Genomic DNA, 16,627 nt, shown 5'->3' with positions numbered 1-16,627 from the left:
CCTTACCCAATACGCTCCTGCTCCATTTCTTCCATTTTCTCTGCTCGAGCTATTACTCGGTTGATGATCTCCTTCTCTTCATCTGTCAGCTCTTCATTTTTCCGTTGCCTTTCCGGCTGGTTTCCATGTACCGACCATCCAGCAGGGAGTCTGCAAAACACACAAAGGCAGCGAGACTGGGAGTGGGAGGAAAGGTACATTATACAAGCACAGGGCCCACTAGAAATAAGTTTCCCAGAATAGAAAGAGTGCAGACAATCGGCACACAGAGAGTGAGCTTTATAATTATCTCATGTTTACCAGTTCTCTCCCCATTTATAGGTTTTAACCACTTGTTGAATCTCCATGCATGGGAAAAACTCATCAGAATTCATTGAGTGCCACCTTACAGTCTACCAATCATTAGTCACCACATTAGCCATCAGCATCTGTAACTTCCATCCTGGAAATTGTATCAGCAGCTGTGAAATTGGCTGTTGACATTTGAAATGAGAGATGGGAAGCTGTTTCCCCACTTAAACTCCTCTCCCTCCCTCTCCAATCCTCCACTTTTCCACACACTGGTAAGGCTTTGACCACCACAGCGTGAAGTCTCTACAGAGGAAAGATAGGTCTCTTTTGCAGACAGCACCGATTGTCCACACAGGAAGAAAAGTGGTGGGAACACCACCCAGATGGAAGAGCGGAGATTCTTTTACCCAGCTCTGAGCATTTTCTTTCCCCAGTACATTCTTTACTCCTTACCCGATTCTAGTGACACTGCTCACAGTAGGGGCACCTAAAATACGACAAGTCCTATGAAACAGTCTCATTATCCCATTTGGAAACGGATTTTGTTTCTTCAGAGATCTCCATGAAAGTACCTACATCTTACAACTCCCATGTCTGCTTAGAACAGGCAACGCCAACCAGATACTTATTAAGACAAGGCTCCTCTACTATGCTCTCTCACACTGTTTTGTGCAAGAGAAACCTAACGAAAACGGAGCTCCCAGCATGATGGGTTAATGCAGCTGGATGCGTTAGTTTAACTAAAACAAGACTGCCTTGATCATGAGATGTAGGCCTTCCTTGGTTCTTTACCAGAATTCAGACTTCGTGAAGAACTAGCCATTAACCCGTTCCCATTTTGTATGCATCCGTGCAGGAACTACACATTTTCATTTGCTGACCCAAGTCCAGACATCACTACCAAAATGATAGGCATTATTTGAAACGAGTAATTGCCCAGGATCTTATTAGAAGGTGAAAGGCATATCTGCCTAATTTCATTCTGCTTTAGTTATTCCATCTATACCATTGCATGCAGAGACAAAATTACTGTCCTCTTCCTCTCTCTCTTGCTCCCCACTTCTCCCGCAACCTTTTTTAATTTAAAATATATATAAACATCCCTGGGATAATCTTCCTTTTGTTTCTTCAAACCCAGTTCCCCTGGCACAATGGACAAAACTGTCAAATAGAGAGACGCATTTTGAAGATTGCCCCCATATGCCCTGGTGTCTTTGTATTGTGACGTGGAAGGAAATCTCTGGAGATCAAAATTGGTTTGACAAACCGAAGCTACTGTTCGGAAATGAAAATCCATTTCATAGCGGTTCGTTTTCGGATGTTACTTTCAGTTCACCTTGGTCCCACTGGGAAGATTGTACAGGGAGAGGAAAGGGGGTGGGGGGAATATGTTCAGTGACCAGCTAGCTCAGAAATAAATAAAACATCCAGTCACAAGACTGCTATGCAGTGCTTCCTTGACACTTCCAGCATCATAATTAGATATAAAGTGATAAGCTCTGCATTCTTTTCCTCCTGAAATCCAGTCAGCCACCTAGCACAGTACATGACCTTTTTAGTCAAGTATCAGTCCCCACGGAGATGAACCTCCCAGAAGCCACTGCCCATCCTCTAGACTCATGGGCTATCAGTCTTCTGTGGGTCCCAGATAGTCGACAACCAGCATACCTAAAAGGCTGAGGGCCCAATCCTACAATGTACTGAATTCCCCCAGCAGTCTTGTCTACACTAGGGACATTTTTAGAACATTTCCATCATGTAGACATGGCTCAGGAGTTGAAAGCACTCAGCAGCCCCCACAAGGCATTCAGGCCCAGATTTAAGGCATTGCAATGGTGAATGCAGCAATGCCAATTAATTTAGGAGTCTTAAAATCTCCTAAGTGCCTAAATCCCATTGACTGTCAATGCCTAAGTGCCTAAATCCCTTTAGGAAATGAGATTTTAAGACTCCTCCATGAGTTAGGCATTGCGATGCTGAGCACAGCAATGTCTCAACAATTTTAAAAATCTGGGCCTTTGTACTACACCCTAAATACAAGAGAAGCTTGTTTATTCTGAAAGTGTGGGAGTCACATGATGTCCTCCTCAGCAGAAAGGTTTTTTTGGTTGAGAGAAGAGGTGATGAGAGATCCCGATTCATGTCCCTGCTCTGTCTGAATCAGAGGGATCTGGATAACAAACTCTGCTCTGACTTAGTTGGAGCACAGACATGAATGTGGCACTCACACACAAATGGGTTTGTTTTCACTACAATGCGGAACAAAAACAGAGTTGGGAACCTCAAAAGTTGCTGCGAAATAGAGTTGTCGTCCTCTAGTCAGCTGTAACCCCGTGCTTGGTAGCACATCCCAGCTAACCTGTGTGCTGCCTTGAATGTTTACCCCATCATACATTACTACACAGCCCTAGGTAACACATTTACCTTGGAGAAAAAACTACCTTGAAAAGAACACTAGAACTCTGTCTGAAATTCACCGAAGGAATAAAATCTAGGCTTAGGGTCAACCCCTTAGAGATAAAAACAACGAGGAGTCCGTGTGGCACCTTAGAGACTAACAAATGTATTTGGGCATAAGCTTTCATGGGCTAACACCCACTTCATCAGATGCCACAAGGACGCCTCATTGTTTTTGCTGACACAGACGAACATGGCTATCACTCTGAAACCCTTAGAGATAAGAACTGTCATTTACTTTTCTTTTGTGAATTCGAGAGGCGTTTGACATTTCTCTGCTGTTATGACGACAAAAACACTTACAAAATGGTAAATGTAAAATTACTATTTTTATAACAACTAAACCCACTTCCTCTAAGCATTCTCTTCCCCAGCTCTGAATGCTCAATAACTTCCCAGCCAGAAGACGTGGCTACAGAATTCCTCCTCCAATTTGCAGGCTGATTTGCTAAATATATTACGAAGTTAGCTCAGTCCCCATCCCTCTCCATTCTAGAAACTTCATGCATAAAATGGGGGTTGTACATTTATTTAAAACACAGCACAACACCACGCTGCCAAAAGAAATACCGAGCAATTGAGCCCATTCCCATAGCAGAGGAATGTAATGAGATGGAAGGACTCAGGATGCTACAGGTTTAAAAATCCTGTAGAATGGAATCGGGGGTGGGGGTGGGGGGGAGGAGAAAGGCAACATTTTCAGTCACTTTCAAGGGGACTGCGGCACATTTGAAAATTGCTCCCCAAACCAATAGGATCCTGTGGAAATTACTCTCAAAGCCTATAGAAATGAATAGAGACCTAGATCCCTGGGATCTAGAGTTGTCCAAGTGGGTTTGAAAATTCTATCGAAAAGTTCCCATTCTCTGTTACACTCTGCTCTGAAGGTCCTGCCCCCAGAGCTGAGCCATTTGTCCTAGTCATGGAGGGAACTTCTGAAAAATCACGTCCTGCTGCTGAGCTACTGGCTGGGTCCAAACGCACCAAGTCAAGGAGCTCCACACACAGGCACAGGAATCTGCAGGCACAGAACAACTGCAAGGGTCCGGGTCTTAGAGTCAGATTTTCAAAGGTCTCTAAGCACCAGAAGATGCAGCTAGGCGCCTAGTGGGATGTTCAAAAGCACCTAAGCAGCTGGAGACCTAACTCCCATTGAAATCCCTTGGGAAGAGTCACCCTAGGCACCTACCTGCATATTTTGGCACCTACATATCTTTGAAAAGCTGGCCCTTTAGTGACAGATGGCCTGATCCTGCAAACACTTACCACACACTTATCCTTCAGCAAGTTGAATAGTCAATGGGACTTCAAATTAAGCACATGCATGTTTTCACATAAGGGCTTAACTCATTATGCTTAACGCTCCATCACTAGATAGACTGAAGGCTCCAATTATAGACTGAAGGCACCAATTATAACGATGTTCCATGTTAAATCAGACCAAGTTTCCCTGCTATTTCTGACAGCTGTTAAACAAAAAGTGAACAACCTACACCAAAAATCCTCACAAACACACACCAGTGTGCAGGCTTTTAAAACAGAGAAAAAACTGTTTGGCTGATGCACATGGGATTCTTGCAACACCTGTGGAGTGAGTATGTGGAATTCAACTCTCTGCCCTGCTTATGTGTAAAGTGAATCCTGTTTGCATTGCTGTTTGTACCGAGCGTGTACGGGAGGGCGGCATCGTGACGGATTGTTGCACACTCCTCCTCAGTATCACACACAGCGATCTAACGCGTGTGAGCTATCGATGGAAGACTCCGATACCATGAAGGGGAAAGAGGCAGAAAGAGACCCAAGTGCATTAAGAATATTGGGGGGGGAGGGGGGGCGGAGGAAGTGGTAGACTTCTTTTAATTTTAGGTCCCATAGGAAATAACTTCAGTTACAAAGATTCCCATAGCAACTTCATAGCTCCCAGCTAAAGTAAATACCCCCCAGAGTTACAGCAAGCCTTTGTCAAAAATCTTTCCAGGCTGGTGGTGTATTTATTTATTCCAAACTCACTTCAGTCCCAGAATGACTAGATCTTCCACAGCTGGGACTAGCCCCAGCTCAGCCCAGGCTGCCTGGCCAAACTGATTCTTCCAAAGCCAAGGTAAGCTTTATAGCTCCAGAATCCCGCCTCCAACAAATTCCAGCCAATCAGCAACCACTCTCAGTGATGGCCACTCCAACACACAAAGCTACTACACAATTTGTGCGCTAACGTGGCTCTGTTACGTTAGAGGCCGGGCTTCTAGTCCCAGCTCTTCCTGACGTGAGCTTGTGCAACCTCTCAGTTATGTTACCTGTGAAATGGGTGAATGCTAATTAGCTTCCAAAGTCACAGTAGGAGACCCCAGCTAATAATGAGGGTTGTGAAGGGCACAGAAATATTAAAGAGCAATCAGCGGAAGAGCTGGGACAAGAACTCTGGGCTTGCAGTTTAGAGCAGCTTCCCCTGGATTACAGGAGATTGATGTGGGGATGGAGTCTCCTCCCCACTCCCAATTTTGTTTCCTGAACATCATGCGAAGGCCTACAGTAGGGGCCAGAGTCGGGTTAATCATGATAGACTAGTCAGATTTAGCAACACCGATTCCCACCGTGGAAACACAAAGTGAATGAATGAGGGTTTGGCACACCAGTCCCAAGGCCTGTGAAAGGCATGGATGGACAGAAGCTGTGCCACACTAACCAGAGTTCCCCAGTTATTTAATCTTGGCTTTGTAATAAATTCTTCATACTGAATTTATTCAGGCTGCGCTGACATCATGCAAATAGATCTTTGCCTTCCAAACGCTGCCTAAAGGAGTTTTCAGAAGGTCACATTTTTAGATTAGCAGGTCCTTCTATTGCAGTTTGCAGAGCACAAAAAATAAATTTAACAGGGGCGTGGGTGTCAAGTAATTTATTGCCAGTAAAGATTAACACTTGCAAAATGGAAAACAATTAGGAGGCCTGTTTCGTATAGAGAAAAGCAATTTCCTTTCCAAGACTATTTCCATAATTTCAAGTTAAGCAAATGATCCAGTTACATTTTATACACTCTTCTTTTCCTTATTTGTCAGCTAGGCTGTGCAGCAACACAATGGCCTCCTTCTCTTGTCAAAAATGATCCCTGCCCACAAAAAAGTGAATAGAATCATAGAATATCAGGGTTGGAAGGGACCTCAGAAGGTCATCTAGTCCAACCCCCTGCTCAAAGCAGGACCGATCCCCAACGAAATCAAGTGCTTCCAACTGATTTTCGTTTGTAGTCTTATCAACTACCATGTTCATTCTGTATATTAATGTTCTGCACAGAAAGAGCTAACAAACCACTAAAACGGCTAATGATGGGAGTAAGTGCACTTTTAAGAGAGAGGTTGAGATCAGAAGTTTGTTCTCCAGTTCCCAGTTCACATGCCGGTATCGCATCTGGAGAGATTACAATTCTATTCCCTTTCTGCCCAGCAATCTCCTCGGGAAGCTGAGTCACCGTGTTTGCAAAATAACCAAGCACAGATTCAGCTCTCTGTTGGGGGCTGGGTGGGAGGGAAGGTCTAAACGGAAAACATCTATCAACATTTTATTAAACGTTCCACGGCCTACATTGAATTTCAAGCCCTAGTATAAAGCTATGTATTTAAGCACATGGATGCATCATACTTCAGGAATCTTGGCCAACGAGTCAGTTAAAATGATGGTCCTATTAGACCACTTAATGGAGAGTGAATAACCCATAAGATGTCCCAAATGATCCTACAGAACTTTAACACCCCATTACGGAGTCCACCATTTTTCTTGCTTGCACTGTTAATGCCCTTCTAGGGAGAGACATACGCTACACATTATCCTCCAGTTGGGAGGACAGACTTGAAGGCTGATGGGCACAGTGCAAATATGACTCAGGCGCAATCAACAGGAGGTGCACAGCTCAGGTAGCAAGATAACCAAGGCTGAATTCAGTCTCCGGGCCCGCTCAGCACACGTTTGGTACAGAACACACCTGCACTGGCTGGCAATAGAAAACAGGTCACTGACGGATTCTTGCACTGAAGGGCATGGCGCTGCTGCCGCCAAACCACTCAGTCAAACTAGCTGCTCTTTACTTATTTAGGTTGATGACTCCTGAGGGGATTCTGTGCCAACACGTTAAAAATGCTGTGCACGATATTTTAAAATTCTGCACCTTTTATTTGCCGAGAAGTAAATGCAGAGGCTCCAGCATGGCAGGGCATGAAGGTGGGAGATCACCCTGCAGCCTCCCCGCCCCCGATCCCGGGGACATAGCCTCCGTGGTGAGGCTGCACCTGACATAGCACAAGGCCTGGGCCTGTCCCAGAATCACCCTGGTGCCCTGCCCCTCTGCACCAGGTGGGGGGTAGGTGGGCTCAACCAGGCAGGATCCAAGTGTGGAGGGGCTGAGTGTGAGGGGATCTGGATGCACAGAGGCTCGTTGGAGGGGGGCCAGGGTTCCAGGTGAAGGGGCACTGGGACTCTGCAGGAGGTTCCAGGTGAAAGTGGTTGGGGCTCAGCGAAGGGGTCAGGGTGGTGGGGGAGTGGGGCTTGGTGCAGCTAATTGTGGGGGTCAGTGGTGTGGGGGTCTGGATGTGGGGGCTCAGGGTGGTGCAGGGCTCATCAGAGTGGGGGTTCGAGCGCAAAAGGCTCAATGGGGGGTGGTCAGGATGCAGGGGTGGGAGTCTGGGTGCGGAGAGCTCCAGATGCAGGGGTTGAGGTTCAATGGGGTGGGGTTCAGGTATGGAGGGCTAGGGGGGTTCTGGGTATACAGGGTGAGGCTTGGCGTGGGTGTGTGGGTATGCATGGCGGTTGGGCAGATGGGGGAGCAGCTCCCCATACAGTGACCCCTCCCCTCCGCAGCTGAGGAGCGATGGGAGCAGGAAGCGGGGGGGATGCTGAGCTTCCTGCAGCTGAGGGAGGTTTCTGGGGGTGGGTCTGAGACAGCCCCAGCCACTCCTTGCAGGGGAAGAGGAAGTCTTGTCCTATCCTGATCCCAGCTCAGGGTAGGAGCCACTGGCTGGGGTGTCCCCAGCCCTGCAGTGATTTAGCTCTCCGATGGCTGCTCCAGATGCCTGAAACAATGTACTTGCACACCTAGGGAGTGGTGTGTGACTGCTCTTTCGGCTTCCCTTTGCTTCCCTGTCAGAAAGTCATTTTTTTGCAGGGAAGCAAAGAACTCTGCAGGGGACATGAATTCTGTGTATGCGCAGTGGCGCAGAATTCCCCCAGGAGTAGTTTATATGGGCCGGGGAGAAGAGAGAGCACCTAGCCAGGGCTGCTTTTGCCATCACAGCAACACAAGCAAAACTTAAACCTATTAAGCATCCCAAAAGCACCCAACAAACAGCAACCTTCAATGCACTCCTCCTTCCCCACAGCCCTGGGGGAAGAGGTGCACTTTCCAGCCCACTGTGCAAGGCAACAGCTGTGGGCTATTTCAAATCAAGGGGCAAGAGGCAAATCCCACATTCAGAGGCTCTTAAAGACAATGCTTTGGCAGCTGCTTCCTCCCCTTTAGACCGCTGGGACTCAGCTCAAGCACTTCTATGGACCATGGCTATAACTAGGGTTGGTCGCAACCCAGAACTTCTGTTCCGTGGGAAGTTCTGACAGTTTGACTCTTTCTATCCTGAATCAGAACAAAAAGCGGAAATGTTGATATTTCCAGTGGAACAGAAATTCCAAAAAAACCCTCCCGTTTGGGATTTGACCTTCAATAAGGTCCAAAGTTTCATTCTGATAATGTCAGAGCATGATACAATTATTAGTTTAGAATGTAAAAATCCAAACAAAATGAAACATGACTGACAGGAGAAAGCCGTAACAGTTCATTTAGACTTTTTCCGGCTGAAATGAACACATTCCTACAAAACACCTTGAGTTTGACTAACCAGCGTTTTCTAATGGAAAACTATTCCATAAAAACAAACTAATTTGGCTGGCTCTCCCAATGGTGGTCGAGCACAGGAAAAGGCCGTTGTTTCAGGCAGACAGGTCCCGAGACGCTCAGGGTACATCTACCCTGGAATAAAGGACCCGCCGCATGGCTGCGGCTGGACCGGGTCGGCTGGCTCAGGCTTGTGGGGCTCAGCCTACGGGGCTAAAAATTTCTGTGGAAGACGTTCGGGCTGTGCCTGCAGGCCAGGTTCAGGGACCCTCCCCCTTTGTGAGGTCCCAGCACACAGGGTCCAGCCCAAGACTGAACATTCACACAGAACTTTTACAGCCCCTCAGCCTGAGACCCTCAAGTCTGAGTCAGTTGACCCAGGCCAGCCAGGGGTGTTTACCTACAGTGTAGATATACCCATACGGCTTTATAGGTCAAAAACATCAGTGCCTCGAACTCCACCCTGCAGCCAGCCGGTCTGCATAGAGCCCAGAGCACTGTGCCTAATAGCCACATATTGGAAGCTGGTAATTTTTCCACTGCAATGGGAGTTGATACGTTTCCTCTAGAGATGGACCCAAGCTTTGATGTTTGGATCACGATTCCAAGGGTCTCTGGATCAGGGGGTGGTTCGGTACATTACGAAGAAGGGCCAGATCATGTCCACCCTTGGAGGGATTCAGAGCCAGGATTATGGGCTCCACCCATCTCTTTGGTAACCAAGAGCAGAACCTTCTAGATTTCCTGCTCCTTCCAGACCCTGTCAGGAGGGTCTCCCTGGTGCAAATCTCCATGAAATGGTTTGTCTCTCTTATCACACAGCCCCAGCAGCCAATCAAGCCCGTTGTCTCAGCCTTAAGATGTCAAATAACTCTCCCCGTCCCATTCAATTACGGAAGGCGAGAGCAGCAGGATCGCTCCGCGGAGCTGCCTGCGGTCCAGGGGGAGGGTAGCCCCGAGCAGGCTGCGAGGTCGCTGCAGCAGCGCTGCAAATTGCTCGCACCCGCCACGCCGACGGAGGCCGAACGAGCCGCTGCCGACACTCTGCGTGGTGCGTAAGGGGAGAGTGGGGAGGGGAGACAGGCTTCTATGCATTTATAATGCAAGGAAAACACAGGAACACGCTCTTCCTCGGCCAGCCCAGAAGCAAAGCCCTGATCGACATTTTGCAGTTCATCAGCAACTATTTCCATAAATCTTGCTGGGCTGCCGCTGCCTCTCCGTTTGTGGGACCGACGCACCCGGCATACTGGTGCTGCGTAAGCTGCCAAGTTCCGCTGAGCAGTTCTTTCCCAGCCACTACAGAACACGGCTTCTTTTTTATGCACGCTTCAATGATGCCCTAAATATTCCACTCAACTTCTTCGTTAATAAAACAGAACTCCCAGCAAAGGCCCCAGGATGGAGTCTAACCATAGCTTCGAAGACTCGGGGGACGTTCAGTCCTGTGGTCCCCAGAACACATTTTTCCCCTTCTGCACTATTCAGCAGAATAGCTAAGGCCCCTATGAGAAACACAGTAGATTATGCACTCACGAATCCTGAAAGAAGGGTAGTGGGGGAGAGAGGGAAGGTCAATTACACAAACTCTGCATACGTGCTGCTGAAGTACCTGGCAAATCAAGGCACGCTAACCTCCTTACATCAGGACCAGCAGGCTAAAGCTATGGAATTTACAAGTGCCACTGGTAGAGGAAAATAAGGACCAATTTCCTGCACTTGAGAACACCAACAGCCTGCCAGGGAAAAAAATAGTACAGTAACTCTTCCTTCTTGCCAACAGCTAGGGTTGCCAGGCGTCCGGTTTTCAACTGGAAGGCCCAGTCGAAAACAGACTCTGGCTGCTCCAGTCAGCATTGCTGACCGGGCCATTAAAAGTCCAGTCAGCTGTGCAGCGGGGCTAAGGCAGGCTCCATGCCTGCCCTGGCTCCGCATGGCTCCTGGAAGCGATGGTATATCCCTTCGGGCGACCCCACAGTGGTGGGGCCAGAAGGCTCCACGTGTTGCCCCCACCCTGATCTCCCGCTCCACAGCTCCCGTTGGCTGGAAGCTGTGGCCAATGAGAGCTGCAGGTTCAGCGTCTGCAGGCAAGGGTAGCGCGTACCACACACCGTGCAGAGCCGCCTGGCCCCTCCGCCTAGGAGCCGCCCAGAGGGACATACCGCGGCTTCCAGGACCCACCTGAGGTTTGTGCCATCCGGAACCTGCACCCCTCTCACGCCCCAACCCCCTCCCAGAACCTGCACTCCCTCCCGCACTCCAACCCCCTGCCCCAGTCCAGAGCTCCCTCCTGAACCCCAAACCCCTCATCTCCGGCCCCACCCCAGAGCCCCCACCCCCAAACAGAGCCCGCACCCCAACCCCCTTCCCCAGCCCAGAGCCCCTCCTATACTTCAAACCCCCAGCCCAGAGCCCCCTCCTGCACCCCAAACCCCTCATTCCCGGCCCACACCCCACACCCCTGCCCTGAGCCCCTTCCCGCACCCCAAAGCCCTCATCCGCGGCCCCATCCCAGAGCTCACATCCCCAGCGGGAACCTTTACCCTCCACCCTGCACCCCAACCCCTTGCTCCAGCCCAGTGAAAACGAGGGAGGCTGGGGGAGAGCGAGCAACGGAGGGGTGGGGGTGGAGTGAGCGGGAGTGGGGCCTTGGAGAAGGGGCGGGGCACAAAATTTTGCATACTCAAATATTGACACCCTCCCCACCCCAACTTTGGACAGAGGTTGAGTCAAGCTGCAAAATTACAGGGATTCAGACCCTGGGTTTGGGCTCAAATGCGTGTCTTGCTGTGGGGTACTAAGCACTCATTTTTACACAAAAAGGTCATTCTGGCACCCAAACCTGGGAGCTGAATGGCCAACTTCCTGACTTGCACATGCAAAAAACACCTGAGTTTCTGAGCATCCAGAATCCTAGCCATGAAAAAACATAGTAGCTGCCTATGAGAATTTGCCATGTCAAGGTTGGGAAATTAGAACCATTTCAAGTAGTCAAAGGCTGCACCTAGGCTAAGTCTCCAAGTCAAAGGCTCCTCCAGCATGCCAAAAGAAAACAATGGCTTAATCTAGAACACTGGAAATCGTCCATTAAGAAGTCCTTCCATAGGCAAGCCCCTGTCTTAACCATGTAGTTTAGAGTATCTCCAGGTAACTTCCACTACAATTGTATGGGACTGTGGCATAGGCGGTCTGGCCTAGCAGTCACAGCTGGACTGAGGTCTGGCCACCAAGGACAGGAATCACTAGGCTGGAGTTGGAGACATCGCAAGGCCAGGTCCCATAAACAAGAGCCAGGGTCAGAGACTGGAGATCAGGAGATGAGGTGAAGTCAGGCATTCAACCTGTGTAGTTGCCCAGACAACTTCCCAGGCCAACCACTGGGGTTAAGTAGGGGCACTTGGCCAATCAGAGGCCACAGGGTACTGTCACTCTGGGTCTCAGAGGTGGTACTTCCTGTGGCCTACTCTCCAGAGTGCTCCCTGGCTGAGCCTCTGCATGACCTCCTGGTGGTGCTGTCGGAATATCAACTCCTCCAGACTATGCAGATGTGGGTTCTAGTCCCTGGGTCCTTACAACAATTTTGTTTGGCTGGCTATTGACTCATCTCTGCTAGACAAGTGGAGCTAAATATTGCCATGACTTACATGCTGTACAACCTCGACCCTCGCAGCTCCTTTAAGCAGGCTTCTCTACTAACATCTACAGTTCCAAACGTGTATTTCAGCCCAGCCTTGAGAAGAAAGGCTCTCTTGGGTGTTTACAAGGGAAAGCTAGCAAGAGGGCTTGTTTCCCTTAGATTAAAGGACATCTAAGGGGCACTGCCTGTCAGACTTCAGTGGCTGCTCCTGAGGGGGCAAAGGGGGAGCGTGTAGAGGGAGGTGAGCCCTGTAATTCTACAGCCCCTCAGGAAAAGCTTTGTTGGTGGAGATGTAGGTCTAGCTCCTCCTGCCGTGCATTTGGGAGAGGACAGAACCAGGTGAGGAAAAGGAACAGAGAGGACTCCTCATTCTCCTCTCACACCAGAGCTGCTCCATTCACTTACACTGGTAGTAAATCAGGAGCAACTCTGTGAAAGTGAAAGGAGAAGCAAGGAGACCCAAGGTTTTTGAGACCAATATTTGGAACAAGGTTCTCACAACTTGTAGGCTGCAAAGCACTAAACAAAAACAAGCATTCATTTACGATCTTAAATGAGATTGTCCCTAGATTCTCTATGAGTAAAACCTTCCAGTGCATGCCAGCACCCAGCAATCCCAAAGTGGCCGTTCGTGTATTGTGTGCTTTAAGTCAATAACTGCTTAGGGACTGTATCCGGATGAAAGTCACAAGTAACGTTTCATTTAAACTACAGGGCAGGCAATATTTCATTTCTAGAGCCAAGGACTGATTTTGTTTTTAGCTCCATCCTAATGGGTCTTCAGCCACTCCCCATAAAGTGTGATACAAGGTGGGTAAATTAGCAGTTGCATCTGAATGGTTTAGCGACTACGAAAACGTGTAACAGACAGCAGGTGTTTGAAGCATCCAAGTAGTTTTTGAGGGATAAATACGACATTTCTCTTTCATGATGAACAGTGCCAGATTTCAAACGTCTGATTTCTTTGTAACGTTCTCGACATGGATATGAAACTCTCTTAAACAACTATTTGTCAACATGCCACTAAGGAGATTAGGCAACAGTGACTTCCAATTTGTGTTTCAGATAGATACACACCTACTGAATTGAACCGATTCATATAAATAGATGACTGCAACATAACAGCTTCAAGCAGGAAACATCTCTATTATTTCATGCTCCCTACACAGCAGCAGCTGGAGCGCCAAACAAAGACAGCATGCCAGGCAGCAAAATACTGTGTGTCTAGAGAGCACAAATTGTTCTTACTACTGCTTGCAACATCTGAATTGGACACTATGTTCCCTGTTCTCATGTATGAGCTGCAGGATCCTGTGCAATGCACAGGATCAACAAGTAGTATATGTCCGCTGCCCATTTCATTCTATTTCTTTGTCAAACTGCCTTGGCTAGGTCCTGTGTTAAAGTAAAGCAAGATCAGAATAATGACGGATTGAGCCGCAATTTAGCGTTGCACGAAGGTGGAGGAGAAGGGGCCTTGTTTTTAGAAGTTCTATGGCGTATTGACCCCAGATACCAATGTGGCATGTCATTACAAAGGGTAACTTACCCTGTAGATTGTGGCTTGTAATTAATTAAAAAGAACAGGAGGACTTGTAGCACCTTAGAGACTAACAAATTTATTTGAGCATATGCGTTCGTGGGCTACAGCCCACTTCATCGGATGCATAGAATGAATATATAGTAAGATATAGATATATCTAGACACACACACATACATACAGATAAGTTGGAAGTTACTATACAAACTGTGAGCGGCTAATTAGCCTCTCACTGTTTGTATGGTAACTTCCAACTTCTCTGTAAGTGTGTGTGTATATATATATCTATATCTATCTTACTATATGTTCCATTCTATGCATCAAATAAAGTGGGCTGTAGCCCACGAAAGCATATGCTCAAATAAATTTGTTAGTCTCTAAGGTGCCACAAGTCCTCCTGTTCTTTTTGTGGATACAGACTAAGACGGCTGCTACTCTGAAACCTGTCATTAATTAGGGACTGATCCAAAGCCCATTGTATTCAACGAGACTCTTTCCACTGACTTTAATGGGCTTTACTTCAGATCTTATAGGAGAAAAGCAATAGTAACAGGGAGACAATACAGTGGCAAAAAAGCCTGGAGGCTGCTCCTACTGCATCCAGTTCCTCTGCAAATGCAACAGTGACTCAGCTGATATTTCTCCAATCGACACCACCGGATTAAGCAGGGGTTCACTGTCAAGTTGTTGTGCACCAGGCTTGACTGCGTGAGCCACATCATCAGACATTCGTTTACAGCGCTGCCCCCGCGGCAGACTGCCCCCGTGCCGCCCAAAGGGTGAGCGCTGCTACATCGGCACAAGCTTCTTCAGTCCGGCCCCTGGCATTAACTTCAGCTCATCAAGCGGCTCCACGTTCTGCAGGGCAAACTGCTTTAAATAAATAACCACCCACTCACAGGGCGTTTCATTTTGGTCTCTCCCCGTCCTAAGGGCATCACAGAGGCTCATTTGTGCAAATGGAATCCTAGCTAATTCAGTGCATTTGGGTTCGGTTTGTTTGCACTTCTGCAGTGATTCAGGTGTTTTAAGAGAGAATGGTTCTGATCCAGATCTCATACCCGTGTAGAGCAGGGTGATCTACGCCAGCTTTAGTGGAGCTGCTCCGGATTTACACATAGGTGAAAGGAGAGGCGGGCCCTTTCAGGTTTACAACTCCACTAGGTTAGAACTGCTGGCCAGAGATTGCACTCAGAAGAGTGCTCTCTCAGTAAACTCTAGAAGACTGTGTGTGAAGGGGAATAAATCTGGGTCCCTTCCAGTTCAGAAGGTTCAGCACATCTCACAGCAAATGCCAAGAAGCCAAGATCATTTTTCATACAGACGGCGATGGCAGGGGGGCTGGGGAAGAGACTAAAAATTGGCTTAAGCAATTCTCTTCCCTCATCCTCCAGCCAGCCATGCAATTTTGCCACTGGGGCTACAAAAACACAGTCTCCTCTGTAGCTCCCACCATCTGGCACAGCTTCCCTGTATCTCTCTCATCAGCTCTGCAGGCTAGATCCTCAGCGGATATAAATCAATGGCAGACAGGTCTGTTTACTTCCAGGGAGCCACACCGATACACAGGGATCTGGCCTGTCATCTCTCTTCAAATCTCAGGTGAAGACCTCGCTTTTTCTCCCTTGCCTCTGCATGTTCATTTTTCTCTACCTGTGCTATTATTTACTGCAGTTATTAGCTCTGAGAGCTGTAAAGCGCCTTGGCCCGCAGGATGTACCTACTACAGCTTGTACGTAGGCCCGATACAGTTGCATTGCACGACTGAGCGAGGGGACGAAGCAGAGACATTTGGGGATGCTGCGGAGCTTTTTGAAAAATTCCCTGAAGTTGCTTAAAATATATGACAACTTTTTCCAAAGCTGTTATTTTTAATGACACCTCGGCTTTCCTCTGAAGCCCATAAAAATGCCCCTAGGTGCAAGCAAAATACAACAGACCCGGAAGCAAGCAGGATACTTACTGTTCCTTTTCACTGCAGGAAGGCATACAAAAAAACAGAGAGGGAATAAAGATTAGATGAGAAAAACAATGACGACCACTCATTCTAGCAGCAGAAACAGCATTTCTTGTTTCATTGGTGATTCTAACTGACAGTTCGTCGCTCTCTCAAGACTGTTCCCATTACTCCTTCCGAGCCCGATGCAGAGAAGCAGGTGCTGAGCCCAAGCATCAGAGCAGGCGGGAGTCATTTGGGGCCTGCACACGCATACCCACACCCTCACAGGAGAGGCTACACGTTCTCCTCGCTTTCCCCGAAGACCCCGCTGCACGGGAAATGGCAAACGCATCTCGGGCACTGGAACATGATGGCCATGGCCCTTAGCACTGGCAGCAAACACACAGAGGAAAGGAACAGGGACAGATTGTAACTGCTAAAGAGAGAGGCCCCAAGTAAACTCCTGGGCCCAACAGGCCTGAATTTAGGAAAGTGCAGACCTAGCGCCAAGCACCAACACTAACCTACGCAAGAGGGCCTTAACTCTATATGGTTCTGAACAAGCCCTGAATCGAAATACTCCCAAACTCTCAGGACCATTAGATCCAGTTTCTGTGTAGCCATGCTCCCATCTCCAGTCATCCTTTAAACCTATCAACCTTTGACTTGTTCTCTCTTGGCAAGTCTTTCCATCCTTGCAGTAGTTGATTTTGACTACAGTACAGATTCTTCCACAAACAATTAACACGACATCCTGTCCTAAAAATTACTCAAGTCATTCACACCGATCTTCAAGGCTCACTTTCCCAACGCAGCAGGTTAATACAAGTCAGTGTTTCCATCATAAACTCCCCCACAACCCCAATGCCCCACTTTAAAGAAAAAAA

At 48.1% G+C, this 16,627-nt stretch overlaps 1 protein-coding gene across 25 annotated transcripts in view; it reads right to left on the bottom strand.

Annotated features, from left to right (window-relative positions):
- The window catches only part of RPH3A (rabphilin 3A), a 168,273-nt gene that overhangs the window by 58,455 nt on the left and 93,191 nt on the right, over positions 1-16,627 (bottom strand). For all 25 annotated transcript variants that reach the window (XM_074972902.1, XM_074972881.1, XM_074972880.1 and 22 more), the window contains one exon: positions 7-150. In XM_074972902.1, coding sequence (XP_074829003.1) covers positions 7-150 — 144 coding nt within the window. The remainder of the gene's footprint in view (positions 1-6; positions 151-16,627) is intronic.

This window comes from Natator depressus, chromosome 15, assembly GCF_965152275.1.
Source record: "Natator depressus isolate rNatDep1 chromosome 15, rNatDep2.hap1, whole genome shotgun sequence".
In the NCBI taxonomy this organism is placed as follows: Eukaryota; Metazoa; Chordata; order Testudines; family Cheloniidae; genus Natator; species Natator depressus.
The sequence above is the reverse complement of the archived record's forward strand: the minus strand, read 5'-3'. Positions and strand labels throughout refer to the sequence as shown.